The sequence below is a fragment of the Saccopteryx bilineata genome, chromosome 8, assembly GCF_036850765.1.
Source record: "Saccopteryx bilineata isolate mSacBil1 chromosome 8, mSacBil1_pri_phased_curated, whole genome shotgun sequence".
Taxonomy (NCBI): Eukaryota; Metazoa; Chordata; class Mammalia; order Chiroptera; family Emballonuridae; genus Saccopteryx; species Saccopteryx bilineata.
In genome coordinates, this window is record NC_089497.1 from 92,148,910 (window position 1) to 92,163,122 (window position 14,213).

At 37.5% G+C, this 14,213-nt stretch overlaps 1 protein-coding gene across 1 annotated transcript in view; it reads left to right on the forward strand.

Annotated features, from left to right (window-relative positions):
* The first annotated feature begins 1,994 nt into the window (after positions 1-1,994).
* BCHE (butyrylcholinesterase) overlaps positions 1,995-14,213 on the forward strand; it is a 94,755-nt gene continuing 82,536 nt past the window's right edge. Inside the window, 2 exon segments of the mRNA XM_066240822.1 lie at positions 1,995-2,284; positions 2,537-2,595. Coding sequence (XP_066096919.1) covers positions 1,995-2,284; positions 2,537-2,595 — 349 coding nt within the window.

Below are 14,213 nucleotides of genomic sequence, written 5' to 3' on the forward strand. Positions count from 1 at the left end.
ATGCTTTTCAGTTTTCTGTTGTGGTTGATTTCTATTTTAATGCCATTGTGATCAGATAAGTGCTCGATATGATTTTAATCTTCTTAAATTTGTTGAGACCTCTTTTGTGCCCTAATATGTGGTCTATTCTAGAGAATGTACCATAAGCGCTTGAAAATAATGTATATTCTGCTGTTTTAGGGTGAAAGGTTCTGAAGATATCTATTAAATCAAGTTGATCTAATATGTCCTTTAAGCCTGCTGTTTCTTTGCTAATTTTTTTTTTCTTGGGGATCTATCTAATGATGTTAATGGGGTATTGCAATCCCCTACTATTATAGTATTGCTTTTGATCTCACCCTTTAAGTCTACCAAATTCTGCTTTATATATTTAGGAGCTCCTATATTAGGTGCATAGATATTTATAATGGTTATAACTTCCTGTTGGATTGCTACCTTTATCATTATGTAGTGACCTTCTTTATCTCTAACTATGGTCTTTGTTTTAAAGTCCATTTTGTCTGATATAAGTATTGCTACCCCAGCTTTTTTTTCATTTCCATGTGCGTGAAATATTTTTTTCCATCCTTTTATCTTCAGTCTGTGTGCATCTTTTGATTTAAGGTGTGTCTCTTGTAGACAGCATATGCATGTGTCCTGTTTTTTTATCCACGCAGCTGCCCTATTTCTTTTGATCGAATTATTTAGTCCATTTACATTTAGGGTTATTATTGATATGTAATTGTTTAGTGCCATTTTATTCTTTAAAACTGTACTCCTCTTTTGCTATATTCTTTTCCCTCTTTGATCTGTTTACAACAGGTCCCTTAGTATTTCTTGCAGCCTTGGTTTAGTTGCAGTGAATTCCTTGAGATATTTTTTTGTCTGTGAAGCTTTTTATTTCTCCTTCAATTTTAAATGATAGCCTTGCTGGATAAAGTAGTCTTGGTTTTAGGCTCTTGTTCTGCATTACTTTGAATAATTCTTGCCATTCCCTTCTGGCCTCAAGTGTTTCTGTTGAGAAGTCAGAATTCATCCTTATGGGGGCTCCTTTGTAGGTGATAGTCTTTTTTTCTCTAGCAGCTTTTAATATTTTCTCTTTATCACTTAGCTTTGGTATTTTAAAAATGATGTGTCTTTGTGTTGATTTCTTTGGGTTTCTCCTGAATGGAGTTCTCTGTGGTTCCTGAACATGTGAGATGTTTTCCTGCCTTAATTGAGGGAAGTTTTCAGCTATGATATGTTTGAAAAAAGTCTCTATCCCTTGTTCTTTCTCTTCTTCTTCAGGAACCCCTATGATGAAGATGTTATTTTGCTTCCTATTGTCACAGAGCTCTCTTAGAGTTTCCTCAGACTTTTTGAGTCTCTTTTCTCTTTTCTGCTCTGCTTCTGTGCCTTTATTTATCATGTCCTCTAACTCGCTGATTCAATTCTCTGCTTCATCCATCCTGCTTTTAATTCCTTCCATTGTATTCTTTATTTCAAATATTGTATTTGTCTTTTCTGATTTTTTAAAATTATTTCAATGTCCTTTTTTATATTTGCTAGCTCTTTATTTAGGTTTTTGTAATGACCATCTATTGTTATTCTAATATCTTTGAGCATCCTAACAATCGTTATTTTAAACTCTGCATCTGGTAATTTAGTTATATCTGATTCATTTAGGTTCTTTTCTGGGGATTTCTCTTGGTTCATTTGTGTTGCATTTCTCTGCTTCTGAATTTTTTCTTCACAGGAGTGGCTGTGATAACATGCTCAGGTGCACAAGCCTTGGTGGCCTTGGCCTTTGCCCCACCCACGTGGACGACGTTATGTTCAGTCCTGAGGTCACTGGCGAGCACCTCTGCTCAGCTGCGGGTCTCCGTCTGTTTCCAGGCTTTCACCCCGCCCTTGCGGGAGGAGCCCACTCATGGAATGGCTGCTAGCCTTATCTCTACAGGCTGGGCAGAATTGCGTGCCCATGCTTAGCTCAGTAGAGGAACTCAGCCTGTTCTTGGGCTTTTGGCTCCACCCCCATGGTAGGAGCCATCTCCCAAGTCAGACCACAGGCCTGGTTTGCACGGGTGGGGCTAGGCTGTGCTCCTGCGCCCTTGCTCAGGGGCTGGTCTCCACCCTTTCCTTGTTCCCGCCCTTCTCCCACAGGCTGGATTACAGGCTGCCAGCAGCTGGACTTGATCGCTTTTGCATGCTCTCTCCTCCCCAGCCGGACAAGACTGTGCTTTCACCTGAGCCCAGTGGTGGCCAGCTGGCTTCTGCCCCTGTTAGCAGAATGGTTCTTCCGTCTCCCGCTGCTGCCCATCCTCCGGTGAGCCCTCAGCTGCATGGGTGCGGGCACTGCAGCTCAGACTTTAACACTCACTACTGTAGCCCTGAAAGCTCCCTCCTTCTAAGCAACTCTGCTCTGAATGCCGTGGGGGGAGCTTGTTTGTCTGCTCTCCTGCTTCCCTTTGCTTGTATTACTGTTTCCGGGGGAAATATTCACTTCAGATTTGGGGAGTGACTCATCCCAGGGGTTAGGCTGGCTGTCTCCCAAAATGTTTCTCCCTATGCTTTCCAGATTACACTCCCCTTCTGCTACTCTGGCACTCTCCCTCTCCCCATTCCCCAGAGCCCCAGGTGAGTGGTTGTGAGAGAGGTGTTCTGCACAGTCCCTTTAAGAAGAATCCCAGGTCTGAGAAATCAGACTCTTTCTCTCAAACAGTATCCTGACTTGTTTCCAGCTAAATACTGTCCTTATGCCTCTTCTGGGCTCCGGTGCTGCAGGCTGGGGCTTTGTTCCTGGGGCTCAGGACCTTCCCCTCTCTGCTAAACTCACTTCTTGCCGCGGGAGTCTCTCCCAGCTGCCGTTTGCTTTGGGGAGCTGGGCAGCCCTCTCCGCGTCTCTGCTTTTCCTACCAGTCTTGGTGTGGCTTCTTCAGTGTTCCTTGGTTGAAGAGTCCTCTCAGTTTAGTCCAAAGTTGGTTTTTCCAGATGATAGTTCTTAAAATTAGTCTGTAATCCACTTCGGTTCTGGGAGGTAGATGTTGGTAGGTCCGCCTACTCCAGCACCATCTTGTCTTCCCTTGTTTTGTTCTTTTTATCTGGTTGGATAACCCCCTTTAGTATTTCCTGAAGTGGGGGGGTTTTGGTGATAAATTCTCTCAGTTTCTGTGTCTTTAAATGTTTTCATTTTCCCTTTATATTTGAAGGATAACTTTTATGGATATAGTATTCTTGGCTGGAAGTTCCTATCTTTCAGTACTTTAAGTGTTGGGGTCCACTCTTTTTTGGCTTTCAGAGTTTCTGTTTAGGAATCTGATGATAGCCTAGTGGGCCTTCTTTTATATGTTTTATCCTTCTTCTCCCTAGCTGACTTGAGGATTCTTTCTTTGTCATTGATTTGTGATCATTTTATTTTGATGTGCCTTGGAGTAGGTTTGTTTGGGTTGAGGTAATTCGGCATTCTGTTTGCTTCTTGAATTCAAGGCTCTAACTCTTTCCACAGGCTTGGGAAGTTCTCACCGATTATTTGTTTCAATATGTTCTCTATTCTCTTTTCCTTCTCTTCCTTTTCTAATATACTTATTCTTTTATTGCTCTTCCTGATGGAGTCAGACAATTCTTGTAGGTCTTTCTCAGTTTTTTTTTTTTAATTCGTAAGTCTCTCTCTTCATCATTCTATCATATCTCTAATTGCCTGTCTTCAATGTTACTGATTCTTTCCTTTATCTGGCTTGTTCTGTTGGCTAACCCTGTTACCTCATTTTTCAGTTTGTGTATTGACTTTTTCATCTCTGTTTGGTTCTTTTTTATAGTTTTAATTTCCTGGTGAAGTACTCTTTTTGTTCATTCAGTTGTTTTATGAGCTCACTAAATTGCTCAGTGTTTTCTTGTATCTTATTGAGTATTTTTAGAGCTTCAATTTTGAATCATCTGTCAATAAGCTCCAAGGTTTCCATGTAATTGAGATTTTTTTCCTGGGGATTTTTTATCTTCTATCTGAGTCACATCTCTATCTTGTATGTCCATGTTTGATTTTTTTTTTCCTTAATGGTATTTGTGGGCGGTATTTTTAATAATCCCAATAAGAGATAACTTTTCCTTTTTCTGGCAGGAGATGCTGCACAAGATTTGCCTCTGCAAGATTCTTTGGTGATATGTTAAGGCCTAGTTGTCATCTTTGTAATAATGAAGGCAGAGTCAGCACACTGGTAGGAAGGTCTTACTGCTAGAACTTTGAAAATTTATGATACCAGCACTGGCTGACCAGGAGTCTTTCAAGACCCTTTCCCACATCCCCACAGAGCAGGGAATCTAGTCTCTGGGTGCCCCCACCTCCCACAGGAAAGAGCAGCCTGGGGACCAAGTGGAGGGGGGTCTGCCATGACTGCTCTTTTCAGAGCAAGGAGAGCAAAGAGGAACGAGGGGGCTGGGGTGACAGAGTCCAGTCCCTCCTCTGATATCACTCTAAATTCTCCAGGCACAGCCCTGGGCTGGGCTGGTGGTGTGTGCCACAAACCGGTTTCCCTGAGTTTAGGGAGCTGCTGTTTCAAAGATTGCTGATCAGGGGTGTTCTATCCACACACACTAAACTCCCTCCTCTAAGCCAATGCCCGAGCTTTAAAGCTGGTGGCTCACAGATCCCAGCCTCAATTTCAAGTGAGTCTGGCACCACAGGGATAAATTGTGCCAGTCAGGTGGATAGATTAAGTGCAGCCCAGTGTCCTGTGGGCTGTTTTCCACCGTATTAAACAATTTAATTGCCTACAGAACTAGGCTCACTTCTAAAGTCTTTCAAGAAATCCACCTTAAACACATGCCAAACCCAGGTATAAATGTTTAGCCTCTTGATTCCAGAGATTTGTTCAGATTTATTCTAATTAAGAACATTTTCTTCTTTTTGCAAGAATTGTTGAAAACCTATTCTTATTCAATAGTTATGAAAGAGATGTCTCAGAAGACTGCAAAAAACAAACAAACAACAAAACAAAACCCCACACACTATTTTGTACTGGTCATATTGAGTTATTCCAGTTCTGGGAAATATATGTAAAAGTAATCAAAAGTTGTACTTAATAAGCCATATACAAAAATGCCAATTATAATAATGTTTGCATAAAATTATATTACAAAAGACTAATTATCCATATGATTTTTGGCAAGTTACTTTAACACTTTGTGGCTAAAATTTCTTCCACCATAAAATAGAAATAATAATAGTACTTACTTAAAAGGTGATTTTGAGTTTTAAATGGAGTTAACATATTAATATGTGCACATAGTAATTAATAATTAAAATTATTTTTATAATATGGGTAACAAGTAGTGTAATAAATTATGGTATTATCATTGAAAACATATCAGTCATTAAATTTTTAAATAAAAATTAATATTAATTACATTAAAAACATGAAATGAAAAAAATAATACATTTTTAACATTTATGTAATTGTAACTAAGTACATAGATTTAAAAAACTAGAATAGAATATATCATAATCATTTTCAACTAATTGATATATAAACTGTAGAAATATGCTTTTTTAATTCATATTTTCTTTAGAGAAGAGACTGTTTTGTAAAAAATTACTAATTAAATATTAGTGCATTTTTGTCACATCACTGTACCTAGAGAAGACTTATATATACTACAAATTAATATATTTACTGTCTCAGATTTCGTTGAAATCTGCTATCTAGAAAGTTACTACCCCAGTGATAACTAAGTTACACCAAACCTGAACAGTAAAAAGTCACTGTAATAGGATAACGGAAAGTGATCATGCCAAGATCATATGGTTGTCTTGCTTGAACTTCAACATATGATTGTAAAATCTGAGCAGAGTTAAATCTGTGTGAAATGATGTGGTATTTTGGCAGTGTCATGTACAAGGCACACTCATCACCTAACAGCACGGTCATTTAGCCATTAGGCTGTCAGGTCATACTTGGTTACTAACTCTGAAACAAGACTCACTGCCTAAGATCTATACTTTCCTATTGGATGTATGTGAAAAAGTGATGACATCACAGAAGTAAAACAGCAGATATATTTTCAGTCATAAAAAAATAAACTCACAAATACAACAGAAAGAAATGCACTGAAATAATGAATCAAATAATGTGGCACAGCTGAGAAATTATAAGAGAAAATAAACTAAGAAGGCAGTAGCTAAAGGTAGTTCACTGAAGCAAAAGGTGAGCAGAGGAAAACTGTCAGGATTTGTAATCAGCTGCTGTGTAGTCAGCCAGCTAAAATGTGTTAGTAATAAAAATCAGCTTCTAAAAGATTATTGTTTATTCAGATTCTGGTTTAAAATAAAAATAAAATATGTGTATATGTGTAATACATTTTACACAGTAGAGAGTGGATATTTAGGAGCATACCAAATATGCTGTTGAATTCTCTAAGATCTAAAACATCCCTCAACAATTATAGAATTTGTGAATAAGATCAATCACATAGTAGTACAGAAATCAATGAGTGGATCTGTGGTGGGGACAAGAATTTTGACATTTAAATTAAAATAACACACATATTCAAGCAGTAAACTTTCATGTGCATCATCACAATGACTACATTTTAAATAAAATGTCATCTCTTTGTGAATCATTGCATAGTTTTCAATATACTATCTTTTTTAAATATTGTTTTAGATTGTCCAATTAGTCTGTAACTTTTGTGTAATTAGGATGTCATTACATAAATTACATAAATAAATTAAAATGATTATAATTTTGAAGTGTGAAATTTATTGTCTAATAAATACTGCTCAAGTAACAATTTTCCCATAATTAATAACTTTAAAAGATCAAAATGGCAAAGGTAAATGGCAATGGAGTAGGCAGATGTTACAACTCCTACCTCACAGAACCAAAGTGGATTACAACTTAACTTAGGAACAATCTCTTGAAAAACAACTTTGGACTAAACTAAGAGGAATATACAACAAGCATCTCTGAAGGAACCACACTGAGCTAGTAAGAAAGGTGGAGACACAGAAAGGGTTTCCCTGCTCCCAGAAGTGAGTGGCATCCTGGAGGATCTCTCACGGCAGAGTGGGATTCACAGAGAGTTGTGAACACTCAGCCCTAGGACCGTAGCCCCAAGCTGGAGCCCCAGAGACTAGAGGAGGTGTACAGACAGTATTTAGCTGAAAGAAGAGCCGGGTTACTCTTTATGACAGGTAGACAGAACTCACAGACCCAGGCTCCATTTTAAAGGGACCACACAGAAAACCTTATTCATGGCCACTTACCCAGGGACCTGGGAGTGGGGGGTGCCAAAGGGACTGGAATTGCAAGAGGAGAGTGTAATCTTGAGGGCACAGGGAGAGATGGTGGGGGAAAGCCACCCTGACCCCTGTACTGGGTCACTCCCCAAACTTAAAGTGCCCATTTTATCTAGAAGAATCAACACCAGCAAAGGGAAGCAATTACCCACCTACCTAAGGCTGTTCTGCTCCAGTTAGTGCAGAGAGACACTTAGAATCAGGGGAAAAATCAGAGACACAAGATTTGAGTGCTGAGGTTTGGGCTACAAGCCCCCCCACCCTGCTGAGTACCCTCCAAAGGACAGAAGGTCCTGTCTGCAACACTTGGCCAGCAAGGTGGTCGGGGGCAAAGCCCAGCAAGCCAGCCCATGTGGCAGTGATAGTGAAGGGCAAAGCCTGGAGAGGCATTCTGTGTGACCATTGAGGGTGGAGCCCACTGGCCCATGTTGCAAAGGAGAAGGGTAGAACTTAAAGAGATATTTTATATGCTCACAGAGGCAGAGCTAGGAGAGGCAGCTTGTGCACTGATGGGGGAAGAGCCCAGCAAGGCAAGGAGTCCCTTGTAACTACGGAGAAGCCAAACTGTGGCCTGAAAGTCCCTGCTAGTGCCCAAGTGCTTGAGAAGGTGGAGGAAGAGGGGGCTGTAGAAAATACCTCACATCCAGAATAGAGAGGCCACACACAGTGGCCCAGAGAAGATAAACGACAGCCTAGGAGTGCAGCTGGTAGTTTCAATGTCATCAGTGCCCAGCAGAGGCAGCTACAAATTCTGGATCACCTGTAGCTCAAAGAAGGTTGCTAAGAGCCAGTCAAAAACAATGACCTTCACTGGCCTGCACCAGGTTCTGTCTAGAGAAGTCCAGTGCTGTTACATGAAGTGGCCCAGAACCTAACAACTATACTTAGAGCAGTATCTAGTCTATACAGATACAAAATCGGAAGACAGAGAAATGCAATTCAAATAAATCAACAAGAGAAATCCCCAGAAAAAGAACTGAATGAAATGGAAATAAACAAGATACCAAATGCAGGAGTTTAGAATAATGATTGTTAGGATGCTCAAGGATTTTGAGCAACAATAGTGAAGAAAACGAGCACCTAAACAAAGATATAGCTGGCTTCAAAAAGGATATTGAAACTATAAAAAATAGTCAGACTGAAATGACAAGAACAATATCAGAAATAATACACTAGAAAGAATTAAAAGCAGGCTGGATGAAGCAGAGGATTGAATCAACGATTTAGAGGACAAGACAAGTGAAAGCACAGAAACAGAACAGCAAAAAGAAAGAGGATCAAAAAGTCTAAGGAAACTAAGAGAGCTCTGTGACAACAGGAAGAGAAAGAACATCACATAATAGGGGTTCCTGTGGGAAAAGAGAAGGAAGAAGAGATAGAGAAACTGATTGAAGAAATCATAGCTGAAAACTTCCCTAAATTGATGCAGGAAAAAGTCATACAAGTTCAAGAAGTAAAGAGAATCCCACTAAAGAGGACTCCAAACAGACCTACACCAAGACACATCATAATTAAAATACCAAAGCTAAGAGATAAAAAAAAATAATAATAATACTAAAAGCTGCGAGAAAAGCAATCACTGTCCACAAGAGACCCACCTCAAAACAAAAGATGTACATACACTGAAAGTAAAGGGATAGAAAAAAAAAAACATTTCATGCAAATGGAATTGAGCTGGGGTAGCAATACTTATATCTGACAAAAATAGATGTTAAAACAAAGGGTATAGTAAGGCATGGAAAAGGACACCACATTATGATAAAGGGAGCAATCCAACAAAAAGATATAACCATTGTAAATATTTATGCATCTAATATAGAAGCACCTAAATATATAAAGCAGATTTTGATGGACATAAAGAGTGAGATCAAAAGCAATACTATAATAGTAGAGGATTTCAATACAATACTAACAGCACTGGATATATCTTCAAGACAGAAAATTAACAAAGAAACAGCACACTTAAAGGACACACTACATCAACTGGATTTAATAAATATCTTGTGAACCTTATGCCCTAAAACAGCAGAATATACAATCTTTTTAAGAGTTCATAGTACATTCTTTAGGATAGACCACATGTTAGGCCACAAAATGAGTCTCACTAGATTTAAGAATATTGAAATCATATCAGAATCTTCTCTGATTACAATGCTATGAAACTAGAAATCAATTACAATAGAAAATACAAAAAACAGTCAAACACTGAGAGACTAAATAGCATGTTATAAAATAATGAGTGGGTAAACAATAAGATCAAGGAAGAAATAAAAATTTTTCTAAAAAACAAATAAAAATGAACATACAACAACTCAAAATTTATAGGACACAGCAGAAGCAGTACTGAGAGGGAAGTTCATAGCATTACAGGCATACCTTAAGAAGCTAGAAAAAACTAAAATAAATAACTTAACTCTGCATCTAAAAGAACTTAGAAAAAGAACAACAAGCCCTGAGATAGTAGAAGGAAAAAAATAATAAAGATCAAAGCATAAATAAATGACATAGATGCTAAAAAAAAAAATACAGAGGATCAATGAAAGCAACAGCTGGTTCTTTGAGAAGGTAAACAAGATTGATAAACCTTCAACCAGACTCACCACAAAAAAAGAGAGAGGACTGAAATAAATAAAATTAAAAATAAGAGTGAATAAGTAAAAACTGACAAAGCAGAAATGCAAAGAATTGTAAGAAAATACTATGAAAAATTGTATGCCAAAAATTAAACAACCTAGGTAAAATGGAAAATTCCATGAAACATAGTATTTCAAAAATCAATCTGGAAGAATCAAAAACTTGAACAGACTGATTACAACAAATGAGATTGAAACAGTTATCAAAGAACTTCAAACAAACAAAAGCCTTGGGCTAGATGCCTTTACAGGTGAATCCTACCAAATATTTAAAGAACTAACTCCTATCCTTGTCAAGATATTTCAAAAATTTAAGTGGAGGAAAAACTTCCAAGTTCCTTTTATGAGGTGAGGATAATCCGCATCCAAAACCAGGCAAAGACAATACAAAGAAAAAAACTATAGGCCAATATACCTGATAAATTTAGACGCTAAATTTCTCAACAAAATATTATCAAACCAGACCCAGCAACACATGAAAAAAATTATATCAAGTTAGATTTATTATGGGGAGACAAGGCTACTAGAATATTTGCAAATCAATCAATATGATTCATCACATAAACAAAAAGAATGATAAGAATCACATGATAATATTAATAGATGCAGAAAAAGCATAAAATCCAGCACACATTTATCAAAACTCTCAGCAAAGTGGGAATACAAAAAACATACCTCAGCATGATAAGAACCATCTATGACAAACCCACAGCCAACATCATACTCAATGGGCAAAAATTAAAAGCAATCCCCTTAAAATCAGAAATAAGGTGGGGGTGCCTCCTTTCACCACTCTTATTCAACATAGTTCTGGAAGTGCAGGGCACAGCAATCAGACAAGAAGAAGAAATAAAAGGCATTCAAGTTGGAAAAGAAGAAGTAAAATTATTATTTGCTGATGATATGGTATATACATAGAAAACCCTAAAGTCTCAGTCAAAAAACTACTGGACCTGAAAAATGAATTCAGCAAGTTGGCAGGATATAAAATTAATAATCAGAAATCAGAGGAATTTTTATACACCAACAATGAACTGTCTGAAAGAGAAATTAAGAAGCCAATTATTTTCACTATTGCAGCAAAAGAAAAATAAAGTACCTAGGAGTAAATTTAACCAAGAAGGTTAAATACTTGTTCTCGAAAAATTATAAAGCATTGATAAAAGAAATCAAAGAAGATAAAAAACAAGTGGAAGTATATACCATGTTCATGGATAGGAAGAATAAACATTATTAAAATATCTATATTACCCAAAGTAATTTATAAATTCAATGCAATTCCTATTTAAATACCAATGACATACTTCAAAGATATAAAACAAATATTCCAAAAATTTATGTGGAATAAAAAAGAACACGAATAACCTGAGCAATCTTGAAAAAGAATAATAAATTGGGTGGTATCACACTTCCTGATATAAAGTTATACTACAAAGCCATTGTACTCAAAACAGCTTGGTACTGGCATAAGAACAGACATATAGGTCAATGGAACAGAACAGAGAACCCAGAAATAAACCCACACCTTTATGGACAATTGATATTTGACAAAGGAGGTAAGAGCATACAATGGAATAAAGACAGTCTCTTTAACAAATGGTGTTGGAAAAATTGGACAGCTACCTGCAGAAAAAATGAAACTAGACCACCAACTTACACCATTCACAAAAATAAACTCAAAATGGATAAAAGACTTAAGTGTAAGTCATGAAACCATAAACATCTTTAAAAAAAAAAAACATAGCTGACCTGTGGTGGCGCAGTGGATAAAGCGTTGACCTGGAAATGCTGAGGTCGCCGGTTTGAAACCCTGGGCTTGCCTGGTCAAAGCACAAATGGGAGTTGATGCTTCCAGCTCCTCCCCCTTCTCTCTCTCTGTCTCTCTCTCTCTCTCTTCTCTCTCCCTCTCTGTCTCTCTCTCTCCTCTCTAAAAATGAATAAATAAAATTAAAAAAAAAAAAAACATAGGCAGTAAGCTCACCGACATCTCTCGCAGCAAAATATTTCCTGATTTATCTCCACGGGCAAGTGAAATAAAGGACAGGATGAACAAATGGGACTATATCAAACTAAAAAGCTTTTTCACAGCTAAAAAATATATGAACAAAATAAAAAGACAAACCACACAATGGGAGAACGTATTTGACAATATGTTTGTTAAGGGGTTAATAACCAATATTTACAAAGAACTTGTAAAACCCAACACCGACAAGATAAACAATCCAATCAAAAATGGGCAAAATAAATGAATGGACACTTCTCCAAAGAGGATATACTGAAGGCCAATAGGCAGATAAAATAATGTTCAACATCACTAATGATTAGAGAAATGCAAATTAAAACCACCATAAGATATCACTTCACACCAGTCAGTCAGAATGGTGTCCATTAATAAAACAATACATAAGTGCTGGGTAGGATGTGGAGAAAAAGGAACCCTCCTGCACTGCTGGTGGGAATGCAGACTGGTGCAGCCACTGTGGAAAACAGTATGCAGATTCTTCAAAAAATTAAAAATGAAACTGCCTTTTGACCCAGCTATCCCACGCTTAGGAATATATCCCAGGAACACCATATCACTGATTCAAAAGAAGAAATGCACTCCCATGTTTATGGAAGCATTGTTTACAATAATGAAGATCTGGAAACAACCCAAGTGTCCATCAGTGGACAAGTGGATTAAAAATCAGTGGCACATATACACAGTGGAATACTTATGGGGCCATAAAAAAGAAGGAAATCTTACCTTTTGCAACAACATGGATGAATCTGGAAACTATTGCGTTCAGTGAAATAAGTCAGGCAGAGAAAGAAAACTATCATATGACCTCACTCATTTGAGAAATCTAATAAACAGTGTGAACTGAGAAATGGATTAGAGGCAGAGGCAGGATCAAAGGGACCAGAGGCAAAGCAGACAGAGGGAAAGGGGATGAGAGGATGGGATCAGAGAAGGGAAAGAGATTGGTGAAATTATATACACATAACACAGTGTTATAGAGAGCAGGAAAGCAAATCCTGGAGGGAAGGGGGGGGCTGTTGGGGAAGGGAGGAAAGAGGAATGTTAAGGGGAATACAGGGAAGGGGAAGATGCATTCAGAGGACACTAGAATCTATATAAACACAATAAATTAAAACCAATAAAAAAGATCAAAATAACTATTATCTTGGAAACAATTGACATGAAATGACATTAGACAAGTCTAGGTTAAAATTCTGATTCCATCATATACTAGTGATAAGATACATAGCAAGTTTTTCATATTTAGCTTCATCAACTAAGATTATGGTTAATAATTTTTAATTCATATATTTGTTGGAATAAAATAAAATAATTTATGGAAACTGTTAATTATAATGACTGAAATAAGGTAGTATCAATAACAAATTACAATTCTTATACTGTATATTTGAAATCTTAAAAATATTAAAAAGAAGCCTGACCAGGCAGTATCGCAGGGGATAGAGCATCAGACTAGGTAGGAGAGGACCTAGGTTGGAAACCTGGAAGTCACCAGCTTGAACATGGGCTCATCAGGCTTGAGCAAGGGCACATTAGGCTTGAGCTCGGGCTTACCAGCTTGAGCATGGAGTAGTTGCTGTTTTGAGGGTGGGATCATAGACATGAACCCATGGTTGCTGGCTTGAGCCCAAAGGTCATTGACTTGAAGCCAAAGGTCATGGATTTGAGCCCAACATTGGCTTGAGCAAGGGGTCACTCACTCTGCTGTAGCCCCCCTCCCATCAAGGCACATATGAGAGAGCAATCAGTGAATAACTGAGGAGCTGCAATGAAGAATTGATCCTTCTCATCTCTCTCCCATCCTGTCTTTCTGTCCCTATCTGTCTCTCTTTCTGTCTCTCTCTCTGTTTCTGTCATATACTCACACACACAAAAAAATTTTAAAGCAAAAATTGGTTTACCTACAATTACATGCCTATTGGTTAGTCCATAGTGAGCCAAGATTGAGAGTTTTAAAGTAAAAACAATGTTTTGCTAAAGATAAAGAACGTAACCATTACAAAGTCAGGCATTGAATGATTATTTTGTTTTTTATTTTTTCAAATATTTAATTTAAGAAACATAAGCCTGAAAGACATAAATACATTCCTGAGAACTTGCATACTTCCATCTGACAAATGTGTCTTTTCCATAGTTAGATGAAGAGTGCTTTTTAAAGTTTTCCTTGTCTTGACTAGAAAATTGTGGCTTCTTATTACACTCGACTGTCTGCAGGGCTCTGAAAAGGAAACTGCTGAGATTTGTCTGACTTAAATAAGTGTTGAGGTGTGAAAGATGAAAGAAAATACATATATGAGACTTTCATTCA